Genomic DNA, 17,954 nt, shown 5'->3' with positions numbered 1-17,954 from the left:
CACAGACACCCCCCCCCCCGCGCCTCCCGGAGCAGCACGGCTCCGTGGTGCCCTGTCCTCAGCAGCTCACCATCCTGAGCACACAGCAGCTCTCAGCACCTCCCGGATGCCCAACGTTCCCAACTGCGGGCATCGCCTCCTACCTCCGAACCACTCCTGCAGGGGGTTAAGAAAACCAGCCAGATTCAACCCTCGCACTCTGCGGGCACAGGTTCTGATGCCTGTTTACTTGGCCAGTCTCATACAAGGGCTTCAATAAAAGCTTGGAAAAGCCAGCCGTGAACACCTGCCGAGCCGACAGACGTCTCTTGCCGACTCTGTACACATCCCTCGCTCCACAGAACAAAGCCAACCTACTGGGGCACAACCAAGAAATCAGCCCAGGCGCTTGGGAGATGCGGGGCCATGGGATGTGGTTTCAAAAAGTGTCGGAAGAGTCTCCTGTTCTTCTGCATCACTCTGGGACGCTCTTCTTACAACACATCTCTCCTCACCAACAAGGCTCTCGCACACAACCTGCACATTTGACCCCGTTCTCAGATATATGTGACCGGAATAAATGGCATTGATATTAGCAAATGAGTAACTATGGAACACCAGCAGCAAAACACTTTAAACATTCAGTCCACCACATGTCAGAACAAGAGAGACAGACAGACAGGGGAGGGAGAGAGAGAGAGAGAGAGAGAGAGAGAGAGAGAGAGAGAGAGAGAGACTTAAACAATCTATCAATGTTGCTTTATTAAAATCTTTATTCACACAACGTTGCTTTATGCAGAATCTGACCCTGGGGGATACAAGTAGAACGTCATGATTGCGTTCCGTTTTCTTATTAGCAACCTCCATTTGTGCAGCTGCTCCCAGGGGCGATCCTCCGACAGCTCCAGGAGGGGTGTCTGTTTCGAGCATCTTGCTCCAGCTGCCACAGCAAATAAATTACCTTCTTAATAAATTAGTATTTTTCAGCTGAAGTTTGTTTGGCAAGACACACTCCAGTTCATTAGCTGCTGGAAGAGGAGCAGACTTCAGTGCCTCCTCCAGCTTGACTGCTGACTTAGGAAGGAGGAGATAAATAGCAGATGGCTGATGATGCTCTCTTTTTAATTAGTTCTTGATTTCTGTGCTTCAAGCACTCCGATATTACTAATTTCCACAACACAACCATTTTGTAACATCTGGAGCCAGTGGATTACAGCGTGCGCAGTGAACGAGAATTAGAAGGTGTCACAAAAACCTCATCAGCAGAGCTCAGCACCTGCCTCACAAATGACGCTGTTTTTCAGAGATTCACGCAGACCCTGTTCGCATGTGGATGCTGCTTCTTATTTCTTTTGCAATGGTTACAATCTAAAATTTCTCAGGGCTCTGTATTCAAGCAAAACAACAATCGCTGCCAAAATGCCAGAGTTTATCACAAGGCCAAAATCAGATCTTCCTGATTTTGGGTAAGAGAGAAATTTATTCTTCTTTCCTGCTGCAGAACACCAAGCTCCAGTGGTGTTTACAATGACCAGAAGCATCAATATGAAAAAAAAAAAAAAAAAAAAAAAAAAAAAAAAAAGGAAGAAAAAAGCAACTCTTCGTTCCTTACTTCCTTTTGCTAACAATGCTGGACTTCAACGCCCTTTGCTCACAAGTAAACCAATACACTGCTGTAAACCTCTGATGTTCGTACCGGGGAAGAACTTATCCCCAGGCTCCATCTGATGGCAAAACCTTCAGCTTAGAGCCCCGTGAACAAGCAATACTAAGTCCTGAACGCTCATTGAATTTCCTAAAGACAGAAAGACTTTTTTGGGAATCCATTATTAAACCAAACATAAATGGTCAAGTGATCGTATGGAAATCAAAACATCAAATTTTGGTAGATCCTTCCCAAAATATTAAGTGCTTATGATTAAGCTCAAAGAGAAGAACATGCTTTTAAAAATACTACAAGCTGCTACCATGTCCTTCGCCCTCTCGCCTTTCTGTAAATCATCTTAAATTTCCTGGGAAACAGTTTACGCCAAAATGCCTCAGTATGAGCCTATTCTGCTTTCGAATAAAAGCACTCACTAACCACCCAGCTGTGGCCCACAGTACTTCCCAAAACTGTCCTGCTCAAGCACCAGGCTGGCTCAGGCGGGGGCAACCCCTGCGCCGCTCCTGCCCATGCTCCCGCCGCCCCGGGGGAGCCCAGGCACAATCCACGGCGGTGGGCGAAGCTCACCGAAGGACCGTGGCTTCTAAAGCACGTGTTACATTATCAAGTGCAGCAATAAAGAGGCGCTAGCTTACCAGTGACCTAAAAGCTGGCTGCGCATTGCAGTTCTGACCAGTGACACCAGTAACTAACTCCAGATCCTATCCTGGCTCAGGGGTGGCTGTGTGACGTGGCCAAGTCCAGAAGAGGTCTAGCAGAACATAAAATTCAATTTCAGATAAACACTGGCTTTCAAGATACTCTGCTCATGCAATGACAAAAGGACTGCAACAAAATAAACCTGCGTTTTTAGAATAAGCTCTCACTAACTCCTCTTTGATCAGGTCCCTTTGAGCAGGCAGGTGCAACAACAGGAACAGCACTTTATCTGCCCACCACACTACAGCAGAGCTAGAAAGATTTTGACGGACAAATCACGGAAAAGGTCTTAAAGTGACATTTTGCTGCTCTTGCTCACAAGTCCAGTAATACACAATCGCTTTGGGAAGTCAGCTCTTATCCTGCTTCTAAGGACCACACCGTCCAAACCGAAAATTAATGCAAAGCTGTTCAATTTGGAAACGTAACCATGAAGCTGCTTCCCTTCTAGACATGGATTCAGACCAACAAGTGTGACAGGTCCTACGGCCACAAGCTCACCTGCAGCACAGGCAGACGGTGCCGAAGGGTGACAGGACTAGCACAAAATAAGTGCTACAAGTCTGCCCTGAAAAGCCAACTTACACCAACTCTCCCCTATCTATGGCAAAACCGCTAGGAGTGAGAACCCCGAATGCCCACCCCAGTCAGAACATGGCAGCGGGGGTTAGGGGAAGCAGCTGGGAAAGGCAGAAAACTTACTGGAAGCTCTGGCAGCAGCCAAGCTCAGCCACAAGCCACCAGGTAAACCCGTGGGACTGAATAACCTGCCGGTGCCCCACTAAGAGCAGCAGGGAGCTGCGGGGACAACAGCGTGCTCTCTGCGTACGAGATGAAGCCAGACCACAGCTCAGGGTTCCCTCCACTCCCCAGGGCCTGGCCCACAGCTGTGGGTTACTGGGAAGCCCAGCAATACACCTCTCCCCCCACAGTGCAATGCCCCCAGACCCCCCACCTTAAAGCAGGCCCACAGTAAGCAGCATGACTTCGCGAAACGGAACCTGCTTCCACGGACAGATTCTGTCCTCCTCCTCCTCAGCTACAAGATAATGAAAGTTTGGTTAATACGGACACAGGACTGCAAGGGTATTTTCTCTACTCAGACCTTGCCAGATTCCTTATAAATGGAAAACAGTAACGGGAACACATGGAAACATACTTTAACTCCTTAGATGCCAAGTGCTGTATAACCACCCTGTCCTCCCCTGAATCTCCAACCCTGTGGATCAATCTTTGATAGGCCTTCAGCAATAACTCTGAAGCATTACCACGTACAAGGCAAACCCCTTTCCCAGCCTTTTATCGAGGAAAAGACAACTGAGCAGCAGAGGTCCTCTCTCCCACCCCTAATGGCATTTAGAAGAACATCCCACCCCCAGGGGGGTGGCACAACTCTTCAGTCTAATAATTGTTTTATTCACCACTTCCTCTCTCTCTAAAGAAGCAGTAAAATGCCTAACCAGCTCACAGCTGATTATGCACAGCCCTGAATCAGACAAAAACTCGCCAGAGTGTATGTGGGGAAGAGAAGGGGAGAGGATCGTACTGTTCGTCAACATTTGTCCCCTCTAGATTCAGTCCACAAATTGGCGTCTACGTTCCGCACGCTTCCACCGACACCAAGAGCCGTTTTTATCCAGTGCAACGTCCACTGCCGGCAATGGACACAGCACAACGGCCAAGATGCCATTACGGGTACTGAGCCGCCCGAGGCTCCAACTTGCCACCTCTCACCGCTGTCAGCCCAAGGTAAAAGCCAGTGCCACCTCTGTTTCTCCGGCTCGGAAGCTTTCCTGTTCATTTCAGTCCATCTTGGCCACAGCCTTTCTGAACCGATTGTGCTGTTTTTCTATCACTTTGTTTTGTTTGTTTTTAAAAAGGGAGTTTCATCTGTGTTCCACTACAATTACAAATGAGACAGAGTCATCCTGTCTTCCACCAGCACAACATCTGGCCCAAATTGGTCTGTGCACTGCTTCACTGTGGCCAGAATGCTGAGAAGCCGCTGGTCTAGGGCATCCAGATGCGGGTCAGAAAGCACTGGTGAGATGGGGTCATGCGACATAGCAGTTTTTAAGGCAGACTTCAGTACTCCATTCTTCAGGTAATTAAGTCTGTTCCAGGTAGAAACCCGGATGCTGCAAAAGAAAGACAAACACAGTCATCATACCACTGTCCAGCTGAATTCTCACCAGCAAACCCAGAGCCAGCCTGTCAAGGGAGCCTGCTACATCAGGATCGCAGTATTATTCCCCGGCAGTTTGGGGATGAGATGTCCAGGTACAACTGCATTATATGCAAGACCTAAGTGAAGCCTGAGAACTGAAGGTGAAGAGGAGGAATCTAGTATGACATAATTCCTGTGTTATACAGGGCCACTTCCAACTGCTAGCAAGGAAGTTCTTCGGTCCTGAAGATTTTCAGTTTGAAAAGGAAAGGAAATTGACAGTCTGGCTGTTAATTCAAACACAAAACTGGCGTCACCTCAGAAAGAGCATCGCTGACCAACAACTGATCACAAAGGACCAAAGTCAGAGGACTGAACTTCCAAGAAGGTGAACGCAGCAGCGATCTTCCCGCTTCACTGGTCACCGAACTTGTTCGTGTCAGCTCATCTGAGCTGTCTTGTTCCGTGAAGTCTCTTGGGATTCTCCCTCAAATTTTTGTGGTTTAGCACCACTGGTCTACACTCTTGGCTTTTGATGATCTCTAAGGAAACCAGAAATATAAGCAAGTGTCGTAACAAACCTATAGTTAAAACAATTATGCATAAGAATCGGTATGTGGCATTTGCCTGGTATCAGAAACAAAGATGAGAAAGACTCCAAAAGATCCTCATAAAGCAGGAAATTAAATATGCATTTAAAATTAATGCAGGAAAACTAAAGAACTGGAAAGTAACTTTAGTTTAACTGTTCTCCACATGGTTTCTAAGGGAATCTGGTAGAATGTAGGCCAGGTATACCACAGCACGCATAGAGCCTTGCTTAGTTCAAGCAGGAAGTGACAGCTCAGGCTTTCCGCATAGTTCCCAGGTTCCCTGAAGAATTTGGGAGACAGAACCTTCCAAGCACAGGCTCCAGGAACTCTCAACTAAATGGTTATTTTGGAAGCCTTAAAGGAGTTAATGTTATTTTGAAATAACAGAGGCAGGAAATATATACCAGCATTTTTCTCCCTGGAACTTTTATCTATTTGTTAGCGAGAAGAAGCAACGGCCTGGTGAGGGAGCGAACATGGAGAACAGATAGCAAGTCACAGTCTCGAAAAATAAAACGAACACAGCTCAAAAGGCCCAAGTCGAAATGAAATCCTGCAAGAAAACTACAAACTTCCTTTTGAAAGGAGCACGCTGAGCAGTGCTGCGGTCTTGTTTAGAAAGATCCTTTGGAAATGAAGGTAGTTAAGTTGCCAGACACGTTGAGTCCTTAGCTTCTGTCAGGGAGAACTCAAACTGTGATGTGAACTTTTATTCAGCAGGAGCTGGATGGAGACAGCTGCAGAGGCAAAGGACCTGTCATACTGACTAAGGAGAGAGCTGAACCAGTGACCTGGAGGCGAGACTACTTCCTACAGCCTACCGTCTGATTTACTACCTTAATGAAAATTTATTTCTCGGCTTCTTAAGCAGTGATAACACATCAAACGAACGTCGTGCCTCAAAAAAATAAAGCACTATGTGCCCAAGCGAACATTTTCAGGTTGCCAGAAGGCTTCAAAACTTAATTATATTGCAAACCTAAGGATCGCATAAGTGAACAGCATCCCTGCGTTTCACTTACATGCAGCACTGATAAAGAGGAGCCAAGATGCTTCTTTCATCCAGGGCAGGGTTTCCAAAGCTGAAAAACAAAATTAAAACCAAGTGAACCAGCTGAACTCCTAATGTTGTTCTCAACATCAATGGCATTTGTGAATAATTAAACAAATAAAAATAAAAATCAATACTAGGCAATTTCACGCTCCAACAGATCAAATAATTTACATTAAAATGTAAACAGGCCATGCCCAATTACAGATATAACTCTCAACAGCATCAGCTAACATACCAAGTAAACGGAAGCAACAACAGTGTACCTAGTTCTTTATCAGACCAAGGCACCTTAGAAATGAACTTCAGAGTAGTTTAGAAATTGAGCTCATCTTGCAAAGCCAGGGAAAAGAGTAATTGGTATTCTGGACACAGAGAGTGGGAGCTTTGCCTGCCTGACACAGCTGGACAGGGAATGAAGGAAACAGCAGCCACGTGCTGTTTTAGATGGCCAGGCTTAGATCAACAGTTCAACTAACAAGGTGATCAACTTTAACATTTCACGATCATGCTCTCTAAGGAAGGCCTGTCAAAAGGGTTTCATAGTATTTCAAGCCTCACCTAAATATTTCTTTAAAAAAAAAAAAAAGTTTCAACCTGCTCATAATGCTGTTTTCAACAAAAAGCTTTCCCCTCAATGAAGATAACTTATTCTAGGAGTCTGGCATTACGCTGCTCAAATAGCTATTAGTAGCCTTAAAACTGGAACAGGGTCCCCAGATCATGGCACCAAGGAGTGTCTGGACAATGCTCTTAGTCATATGGTTGAGTTTTAGGTAGTCCTGTGAGGAGCAGGGAGTTGGACTTGATGATCCTTATGGGTCCCTTCCAACTTGAGATCTGTGATTCTATGAAAAAAAAGTCCCCCTGCCCTTTATCTCAAAGCAGCTAAAAGCACTTAACTTAAGCTTTCAAAAAAACAATTAACTTCTGGGCCTGCAAAGCTCCATCAGAAATGTTTTCATACCGTCATAAGCACGTACCATAATGAAAGGTATTATGACATTATGACAAAAGCAAATGAATGACCTTCAACTACCACAGTCACTTCCAGTGACTTAACACATCAACTTCCTCCTAGCCCATTGCCAGAGCATTACAGAAAGACAATTTTTGCCAAATTCATCTAAAACGGTCTGAAAGCAGCAATAATTAAGCAGCCCCAAGGTGGAACACATCCTGCTGACATAACTGAAGGTGCGTTACTGAACAGGCTGATGCATAAAGACAAAACAACTCAGCCACTGCAGGCAAATTAGAAACAAAGGAAAGAAGGAAGGAAGGAATCCACTATAGGAAAGGCAAAAGGGGGAAGAAATCGTAACTCCAAGCCTTGCAAGGATCTGTCTAGAGGTGTCAACTGCTGTGCAGGCTTCGTACAAGTGGTACGCAGAACCGCAGCAGAACAGAGCCCTGCGCAGGAGCTGCCAGCGCTACCCACCAGAGGCTGCCCCATCTGCAGCAGGGGAAATTCACTGACGCTGCAGATGGCAGCACCCGTCAGGGAAACAAACTGGCGTCTCTGGACTAAATTGTGAGGAAGTGGAATAGGTTATCTGTGTCTTTAAGAAAAATTCAGCAAATTGTTGTGATTTAAACAAGGCTGCATATTCAATAGGATTTTTAACTTAAACTATTCCAGCCACTGTACAAAAAACATAGCAAAGACAGAACAGCTTACTTTTAAAACACATACACATCCTAGTCTGGCCACAAGAAGGACTTCTCATCAGTTCCTCCCAGTTACTACATGCTCCATTTTTGTTTTGGTAATAGTTAATATCCACGCTCAGGACATCATCATATTTTCCTCTCATATCAGTTTTATCTCCATTTTAAACTTCTAACCTTTTAAAGTCAGAGCAGACATATCCAGAAGGCAGGGAATGCCAAATCATTCAGAGACACTTTTCGAAAAGATCTGCTTTCACTACGGCACTCACTAATACTTACTGGGAAATAAGAAACCGTAAGTTTCTAATCTTCCATTAATTAAAAGCATAAAAGTGAGGGGCTTTTCTGGGGATAGGAGGAAAGACACAAGCAAACTCTTGAAAGTTGCCTGGGGGGAAAAAAGGTCATACTGTGCTAATTTGTGGGTTTCTGTAGTTGGGGTACGACTTTGCCGAAAGCAGCCACGGTATCTAGAGCACAGACTGAGCACCACAGCCTTTGAAGGACCCCAGCACTTGGCGAGGTAATTTCTGGTAAGAAGGAAAGCTTTAGGTTTTTAGCACAAAAGGTAATAATGAAAAAATCAGAGAGAAAGAAAACAGAGACACAGAAAGCAGATAAACGTGTGCCCTTGTGCTCGCCACTACCTGGCCACCAGATTTCCCTCACCCTCACCTTTTGGCGTTATCCAGGAGGATGAGCATACTGGCTCCTTCATCATCCTGGAAACTCTCGTAGTGATGCCGGTCAGCATTCCCAATCAAATAGTCAAAGACGGCGGTGTCAATGATGTCAAGGAGACGAGGGCCCGAGTCATATGGTGAAGTCTTTTTCACAGCATCACAATAGCTTTCGTCATACTCCCACCTGTGGGCCGTCAAGAGAAACCAAATCAGATCCTCAAGGAACGCTCCATCATCGCACACCAACACTATTTATAGCTGTCCCTTTATTCCCTTATGAGTGCATAAGGAAAAGGTGAGTGCAGCAGTCAAGGCTATATAAAGAAGAAAGAGTTAAACAAAAGTGTTTTCTTGAAAGAGTAAGCCCTGTACTAGCACCCTAGCGTAAGGGGCAAGCTGTAGTTTCAGTGCAAGGTTACACACCACCTTCCTACAGAAAACAAGGTCAGAGATTGCTTCCTCGCTGCTCACAATGCAGCAGTGGCTGGGCTGCCTCATGGCATGGTTACTGTCACGACTTGCCTGCCTTAACTTCCTAACTAAGGACTCCAAGGCCGGTCTCTATTTCTATTGCACTGACCTGCTTCCATCAGTCTTGCCTTCCAGCGACCCTCTTCATTTTGTCTAATGCAAATAGCCTCATCACGCTTACTAATGACCTCCCGTGCCCTGAACAGAAGGGCCTCACGTACATTCGTTCTCTTTCACTCGCAGTTGTCCTTTCCTCCCTACTTTCCTTTCAGGGTATCTCACCTTCTTCTCCACCGGCAGGATTCCAGCTTCCCTTTTCTCTCCTCTCCTTCTACAGGTAACCTAGGCATGTACTTCTGGTCTTTAACATGGATGTCATGTCTCAGTTCTCCAAAGCTGGAGAAATTTCTCATTTTCTTCTTTACAGTTTTCAAAGCTATTCAACACCACCACCGAAACAGCCAAATCTCTGGTGGATATCCATTCCATCTGTCAACCTAGATAACAAGTACATCTATAACATCTTCCATGCAAGGACTGAAACGATCCTTCACAAAATAGCAGTTAAGTTGGAAATGCCTTAAACCATCTGTGACTTGGAAACAGAAATGGAGGAAACACAAGCTGGAAAGGCTCACTGACATACTCAAAATTACAAAGTTGTAAAAGCGTGGAGAAGATCAGAATTTAACTATCAGAACAGCCACATACCCCACGCCATCTTCTGGAGGTCTGGAGCCTAAGCTCTCGATATCCCATCTTTGCTCCAGTTATCCAAATCAGAGCAGCCAAAAATTTATCTTCTCGATGCTTCTGTTAACACATCACACACACTCCCTCAAATGCTGTCACTAGTTCCCTTTTGCATCAAGGTCCAACTCACATTCAACTTATAGCACAAATCCACAAAGCTACATTATCAGAATGTACCCCTCCTTGTACTGGATACATTTCTTTTATGCTACATCCCTCTCTCCCTCAAGTCTTTCCCTTTCCCTCATTTTACTTTAGATCAGTATTTGAACTCCTTCCAACAATTTTTCAGACATACTATGCTCTCTCCTCTCATTTTCCATTCAGTCTCTCAAGGCAGACCTTTCTCCCACATTTATTTCTGATAATTTATATTGTACTAGCACACGACTTCGAAGGTCGGGGATTTTATCTATTACACGTCCATTAAAAATCATGTACACTAATGTGACTATATGGATTACGTTCCAAAGGTTAACTCAGGACAGAGTAGAAGCAGCTAGATCAGGAAAAAAAAAAAAAATCCCACAAGAGTTATTTTTCCATAATTACCAGACACAGAAAAAGGAGAGCACGACATCTAGAACGTTTAATCACCCTGCTGCTCTCAAAGTGAAAAGCGCGACATGACAAAGTGCAAAAGAACAGAACCACGTAACCCCATCTGAACCAGGCAGGAGCAAGCAAGTTTTAAATACAGTGAATGTCAAATTAGCATAAGTATCAGGGTAAACTCCAGTGTAAGCAGGCAGTTTATGGCGCAAAAGTCTCCCCAAAAAACCCCACACCTCCAAGAAAGAGTCCATTCATTACTGCAATTCACCAGGCACTAAATACAGCTGATGTTGACCTGTTGGAAAGGAGATAACACCTGCTGCTAAAAAAATCAGACTTTGTACTTAATACTCTAAAACAATTCAATGAAGCCTTTGGATGAGATTCTTTCCGAGAACAATCACATCATTGGAAATCAACGGGTATTTTAGATCAAGAGCTAAAAAAGAAAATAAAATAAAAAAATCTTTTTAATGACTTGTTCAGGGGACAGACTTGGAAAAATTTGCTAAGAAAAAAACATTTGCTCTGGTCATGGCAAAAATATCTCCAACCCAAATACTCAGACATGTTACATCTATCGTACAAGACTACCAGATCCCATGTTTGCTCTTCTCTAAAAGCATTCTTTAGATGCTGAGCATGGTCACCAAACGCTGACGGTATTCAAAGCAAAGAACTTTTCAGCGCCTACCTACTTAAGCTAAAACAGCTCCACAACTCCTGAAGCCAACTACAAGGACCATGAAATCAGGTCTGGCAGAAAATAGCACAGCGCTACCGTATTTTAGTGGGCCACAGAGAGGTGCAGGGTCAAAAGAAGGTCTAGTGGCACAAGAGAAGAGTCTCTGCTTGCCCAGAGCCGGGACTTCCAGAGCCTGGAGCGACTGCATGGGGGAGTTTTGTTCCAGCCAAGAAGCAGGAAAAGGACAGCACTTAGTATCGTGGAAAACCAGATTTCTTTCTTGTTCGTTTTAATTTAAATCTCATCCTAGAATTCTTGACTTTTATTGTCATATCAAGAAAGCTGTCAGGAAAACTCTAGGTTTTGAAAGCACATGCTCCTTAATTAGCCACTGTACTGCAAGGGTATTTCTAGTACAAATTACCATGTGTAAAGAACAACCTTATCATGCTCTCATACCTGGCCAGTTTGCCTTCACGGTAAGTCCTACCCCATGGGTGCCGATGTTTCTGAAGAGGCCAGACATCGGGCAGCCACAGAGTCACCGACCCCTCCATGATGTCCCCATCTGCACAAGCTGGTTCTGTTTCCCGACAATAGTAGCACTTCCCATAGAAGCAAGTGTTATTACCTTAAAAAATAAATAATACATATCAAAAGAGCAGAACTTAATGCAAGGGATGCCAACTGAAATTCAGGAGCATATTGTTGCAGCAGAGCCTTCCTTGCAACAGGATTTCCTCGCACTTGACGTCATGCTTCCCATCGCTGAGAGGGAGAGGCTCAAAGGAGGTTAAACAGACATCTATTAATTCAAAGGAACATGAAGGATTAATATTCAAAAGACAGTAAATCTATTTTCTAATGTTTCTGTCACTCAGAGTTAATACAACACTGCACAATCAACAAGGTTTTGTGACCCCTCCCTAGTCTTTAGGACCTTGACTTCGCAACCTTAGCACTGCTTGCTTTTTAAACTTCACGCTTCGTGTGTCAGTTTTCCCACTTTTTTGAAAAAGTTGACCAAAAAGAGACAAGTGAAAAAAATACTAAGCAGAACTCAGATGGATTTGGAGCCCTGACACCTGCCACACGCCTCAGTTACTTGAGCTGACTTAGCAGGGGAAATTCAAACAAGCTGTCATCCCTGTATGATCTAGGAATGCAGAGCTGTCAACATTTTCATGAGTGTCTTCTGACAAGGGAGGAACAATGAAATCCTGCCACCTTTAGTCCGTTAAGGCCTACATAGCCTGCAGCGTAAAGTAACCTACGTAGCCTAGATTAACATTTTCAGCTTTTCTGTTTCACCCTTCTAACCTGCCTTGGCTTGACGCTTGCCAAGTTAATTCCAGTTCCATATTCACAGATGTTCCTACAAAGTTCAACTGTGTCTCACTTCCTTGTCATTCCTCTTATTCCCTGCCCTTTCTTCCTTTGCCTCTGCATCCAACACCCTCCTCAAACCAGGCCCAGCTCACTGAAAAAATAAAAGCATTTCTCACTTTCCACCCTTACACACCACAATCCCTCAGCCAGCCAGCACTCCTTTGCTGTCCTCCATCCAGCCCTGGCTCCTGTGCTCCCACTAGCCCCGTCAGACAACTTGAGGGCATCAGAGAGATCATTACCATCGACATGGAGCTTGCAGCAGACCAGACCTCTTACCTGTGTGGAAAGCCCTGCAAGCCTCTCTTCCTACCCGCAGCCTGCAGCAGGTCTAGCCAGAGGCAGAATTCTTTGAGATTCTAGCTGCAACTCAAGCAAATCTGCACCGAGTACGCACGAATCATCTTTTCTTCAAAAAACTCAGAAACCTGGTCAAACGGGGGTTGACAAGAGATCACAACCTTGTCCCCAGATCCACCCGTTTCTTTGGTTCATGCTCTATACAGCAGGCGGTTCCAAGGAATCTATCTATGGGAAGGCACTGAAGTTTTGTGGAGCCATACTTTTCCAGTCAGCATTTCTGCTAGAAAACTGCTTAGTTATCTTGGCTGAAATTTGAAAAAGTAAAGTCTGCCTGAGGCAGACACCCAATCTGAATGCAAAAAGAGTTTGGCAAGGCAGAGCTACTCTCATCTGAAAGTTACACCTTATAACTGAAAGTGTTAGGCAAACTTAGTAGGTGAGAGTACCAACAGTGCTTGTAATAGAAATAAACACAGGCACGCATATTTACCAGCTGTAATGAACAACCACCTCTACGGTCTTCTTATTAGGGGGGGGAAAAAAAAAAAAAGAAAAAAGTAATAACTGGGTATTTTATAAAAGCCTGAAGAACTTAAAGGCTGCTGCATAAGTCATTTCTTGGTGCTTAATGACCACCTGGTAGGAGTTCACATTAAGAATTCCCATTAGGTGCCCTTCACAGCATTACTGCTGCAAACAACGTACGGAAGTTCTGACACATGTAGTTACAAATTCTCAGCAGACTCTGATGGAGCACAAACAACATCTAATACCAACCAACGCATCAGCCCTAAAAATCATCCCAAATCACCACTGTGTTTGTCTTACATACAATTCCGTATTTTTTTTTCCTTTCAGGTCTCATCACAGACTTTTCTAACCACCTCTGACAGCAGAGAGAAAATTCTTTCTCAGAAAAATTCCCACCCATAACAGCAGCATGAGGGAACACAGAGAAGTTACAGAGGAAAAACTATTTGGAGAAAATGGAGCCCTCCTTCCCCACCAAATGGGGTTATACAAGCGTTAAGATCACTCTTGGCAGAGGAAGAGACTCAGCAGCTTCCAGCATCACAGTTAACTGTTCTGTCGCTGTACCAGAGTCCCACAGCTCCTTCTCCCCATTAAACAAATTTGTCTTACTGGGCTGCACAATCCACAGCCTCCACTTACCCACAGTCATGAAGGTGCCCAGAAGCTGCTCCGTGGCTACCGGTTTGATCTCCGTACGTAGATTCACAAACCTCCCAACCACCAGCGGAGCTCGTCGGAAACCCAGAATTCTGATTTGGGGGGAAAAAAAACCACATCATGAGAATGTGCAACATAGGCAGCAGTTCTAAATTCAAACAAAACCAAACCACAGTCTCTGTGCTGTTGTCTGACATCGAGATGACAGACCAAAGAATGAAGTTGGAGAAGGGAGGAGGTTGCTGCAGGGCTCCAAGGTGAAGTAAGGAAACTAATTTTTCTTAAGTGCCTGGATGTTAAACTTGCTTTATAAGCCATCAGTGACACTATTAAAGCATTTGCAGCAGAGCAACAGAGGATGCACCATGCTCCAACTCAGAAATCAGACCCCATACCAGAAATATCCATCATCTGTCTTGGGTGCAGGCTGAAGCAGTAACCATATGGCCTCTGAGCCGGTCACCTGGAAAGATCATTTATAATTTGTGGGAATTACCATCTATTACAATGTTATGTTTAAGCCCAGTTCAATTACACTTGAATGTAAACAATCAAGGAGTTATCTCATTTGACATGAGGGGAGAGAAGGGAAGAGAGAATGGTAGAACAAAACTGAATGCCTGAAAAACGTCTGGAAAAAAAAGAGGTGGGAAGAATAATTATAAAACTTGCAGACACAAGATCCAGGTTCCACTCCCACGTCTGCCACAGCCTTTGGTCTGTGACCACAAATGACTTGAGTATTTGTAATGGTATTTTAAAAGTGCTTAAAGGAGGAGTACAAACATCAGTGTATCAGCCCCAACTCTCCCAACGTACTTTTGACATCCTTTTGGTAGCCTTTGCATCTCAGAAAAAGAGCCTGAAAAGGGAATGATCCGCATTCCACAGACATACTGGGACAGCCACTCTAATAGCAGGGGTTTTAGATATTCAACAAGTCCACTCCCTTCCATAAGTATAAAATACCTCAAAGAAAGGGCAACACCAAACATCTGCCTGAACAAATCAGGTATGCATAAAGACAAAACTCATAGCAAATACAGAGTTACGTACAGCTTGAGGAAAACACAAGTGTTCCAAGTAAACAGGCACAGAGCTTAGATCTGAAAAACTTGTCCCTGTATTTTCAGACCCACAGCTGAAAGGCCACTATCCCGGCTAGCACAGCCTCCCCGTTAGCTGTGAACATACAACAGGATTCAGATCCTTCTTGAAACTACGGCATCCTTGGACAAAATGTGTCACTGTCACCATTCAAACCAAAGGTACATGCTGAAGTTCTGAGGGCAGGTGTTGCTAGGTGTTCTTGAAGAATACAGAGGTGCAGACCCACAAAGCGAGGAGAACGGCCAAAGAAACAAGCACAAACCCACAACTGAACAGACAGCAAGGAAGAGCTAAGAACAAGGGGGCTGGACACCACGAAGAGTTTGAGTTGGTGCTTTACCATGTTTGATTCCTGCTTTTTCAGGGGAAGTGAAGTCTAGGTGTTTCTTGACAGACAAATGGACAACAGCCATCTGGCTACATCACCTTTGTCTGGGCTTAAAATAACCTGATTCTGGCCAACCGCCTCAAGACTGCAACAGCAGCAGTGGCTATTACACAAGTAGTTAGCACCAAACCTCCCTACAAATACTAATGTCCACTGCCTGTGCAATCCCACAGATGAACCAGGACTAACAAACCTACCCTTTACCACCTATGAATTCTGTCACAGTGATGAGCCTCTTATTTGTGTGCTGAGAAACCTCACTTTAAGTGCAGCCATTCTATTCTTTATTGTATTTGTCCCTCCTTACTCCTTTCCCCAAGATTTTAAGTCTCTTCCTGTAAAATTTTTTTGCATCTTCAATTCTCTACTGAAATCTTCTCCCATGTGCCACCATAGTCCTCTTACCATGAGCAGACCAAGACTGCGCTCATTTATTCTAGATGATACTGCACCTCTAGCAGTATTGTTACCGAAATCTCAGAATGAAGAACTTATCAACACCAACGTGATGCAGATAAGCAGACACTTCTTTATTGATGGCTGGGTGCGTGAGTGAGTCCTCTCACGATCAACGCACACCAAGCTTCAAAATCATACACCATATATAGAACTTATTCATGCATATTCATTAAATATTTGTGCAGAATCATAGTATTTCCCAAAAATCATTAACATACCCTCCTCCCAAATCCGATTCTGCACAGTAAAGGTTAGAAAAGTCTAGAAATGGGTCTGGGGTACGATTTGGGTAGGTGGTACATGAGTCGGTGGTCGCGATCTCCCCCCTGCCGGAATTACCTTTTACTAAAGCTCACGGTTTCTTGGCAGGTAACTACAAGCTGTTCCAGTCGACTCTTCTCCCCAGTTCCCATTAATTCTACATTCTGACATTTCAAAGCATTCTCCCAGTCTACTGTAAATACTGTATCCAATTATCTTCAATCATCTTGAATCTTAGGTCTATTGTCTAAGTATTAATCATTCCTACTAGGTGATTCTGACCTATTCTTCTGGCCTTGGTACAGGGCTGTACAGAGGATTTCATAGCAGCTTTTGCTGTGCAACTACAAGTTTCATTAAAATATATTTCTTATTCCAAATGATTTTATAAAATCAAATAAAATCAATTAACTCTAACTTATTAGCAGATCTGTAACAGTATTTCACAGCTATCAACATGCAGTGTTTGTATTTTCAGTCCCATTCTTTGTACTCCCTGTAACTTTGTTTTTTCTTCTGGTAATTGCACCTCCAGCTCAGGCCCACACACCCACCTGGGTACCTGTATATGAAGAGCTGTTTCTCCTCTAGGATGCACCGATTCATAGTTAGTCTAGACATTAGGCTTAACTTCTTAGTGTACTGGACATTAACTCAGCACATATGTGCAGCATTTCACACTCTTCCACAGCATTTGGCCAAGTTATTTCTTCCAGATAACGTGTCAGTCCTTTCAGTGCTCACTCTCCTTTTCAAAATTTTCACAAAAATCTCAAATGTTAGAATCTCACACAGATCTCTGAAAAGAAGTTTCACGAAAAAGCTGATCCTTGGCCTCAGTGTGGTATATCGGCAGGTTAGAAACAGCTCGCATCTGAGAAGTATTCAAGGAGCTCCTTTTTCCCCAACTCCGATAAAGCATTTACCCGACACAATAAAACCCAGTAACCCAGTAATTCCATACCTGTCCAAGTGAAAGGCTGCCACTTCTGCGTTGTGTCTGTCATAGCCAGCGTATGGTTCTCCTTCCACTACATAATCCCTGGCATATCTGTAATTGAAATAAGTCAAACAAAGTGATTCACGCAGGATTTCCATCAGTTTCGCTGTTCAGAGTAACAAACGCAATAGCAGCGCTACATTAAATAGACTCTGGGTCACTTTGAAAATGATTGCCAGTAGGAGAGGGAAAAAATATTAATGAGATTAAATAGTGTACCAACTGTTGAAGTAGTAAATAAGGAGGAAAGGTCAGTAATGTACTCAAGAGTTTGGGAAGCGCTGCCCATTCAGACTAACGGGTTTTAATTCAACCATATGCCAAGTCACATCTAAGAACAAAGAGCACAGACCCAGCTACAGAACAGAGGGCTATTTATACTGGAAAGCAGCAACTGCGCAAACGATTTTGGGGTTAGAATGGATCGTAGATTAACATGAAAATACAATCTGATATTGTGGAAGAAATGCCAAATGCAATCTTTAGTAGCTAGATGATCAGCAAACATGAACCCGAGGACAATACTGGATATAAAAAGACCCTTTATTCTGGTGGAGAAAAGACATAATGGACAGCAAGAAACAGAAAGTTGACACTCATTACAACAACCGTGGTATATTTTGGTGAAGTGTTGGGCTTTTTTTCCCCCCCTTTTTAAAAAAAAATAAAATGTTACATAAATAGTCAAGGCAAACACAAATTTCCAAGATTCATGACATTTGAATCAGGTGTAGATACTGTTGAAGAAGCGTGCTTCAGATGAGCATGAAATACCACAATCAATACCAAGCAAATGCGTGACATGCAATAACATTTTCAAATAAAGGAAGGCCAAATTAGATTACCTATTTTCTTATTTTTATCTGTGTCTCAAACT

The 17,954-nt window shown here is 43.9% G+C and overlaps 1 protein-coding gene across 2 annotated transcripts in view; it reads right to left on the bottom strand.

Moving 5' to 3' along the window:
- Positions 1–732: 732 nt before the first annotated feature.
- Positions 733–17,954, bottom strand: part of FAM20B (FAM20B glycosaminoglycan xylosylkinase) — a 29,073-nt gene continuing 11,851 nt past the window's right edge. For both annotated transcript variants that reach the window (XM_055724905.1, XM_005435874.4), the window contains exons 3-8: positions 17,042–17,128; positions 13,842–13,951; positions 11,436–11,607; positions 8,505–8,696; positions 6,127–6,186; positions 733–4,482 (exon numbers count right to left, since the gene is read on the bottom strand). In XM_055724905.1, coding sequence (XP_055580880.1) covers positions 4,251–4,482; positions 6,127–6,186; positions 8,505–8,696; positions 11,436–11,607; positions 13,842–13,951; positions 17,042–17,128 — 853 coding nt within the window. In that variant the 3' untranslated portion in view covers positions 733–4,250. The remainder of the gene's footprint in view (positions 4,483–6,126; positions 6,187–8,504; positions 8,697–11,435; positions 11,608–13,841; positions 13,952–17,041; positions 17,129–17,954) is intronic.

This window comes from Falco cherrug, chromosome 12 (genome assembly GCF_023634085.1).
Source record: "Falco cherrug isolate bFalChe1 chromosome 12, bFalChe1.pri, whole genome shotgun sequence".
NCBI lineage: Eukaryota > Metazoa > Chordata > Aves > Falconiformes > Falconidae > Falco > Falco cherrug.
The sequence above is the reverse complement of the archived record's forward strand: the minus strand, read 5'-3'. Positions and strand labels throughout refer to the sequence as shown.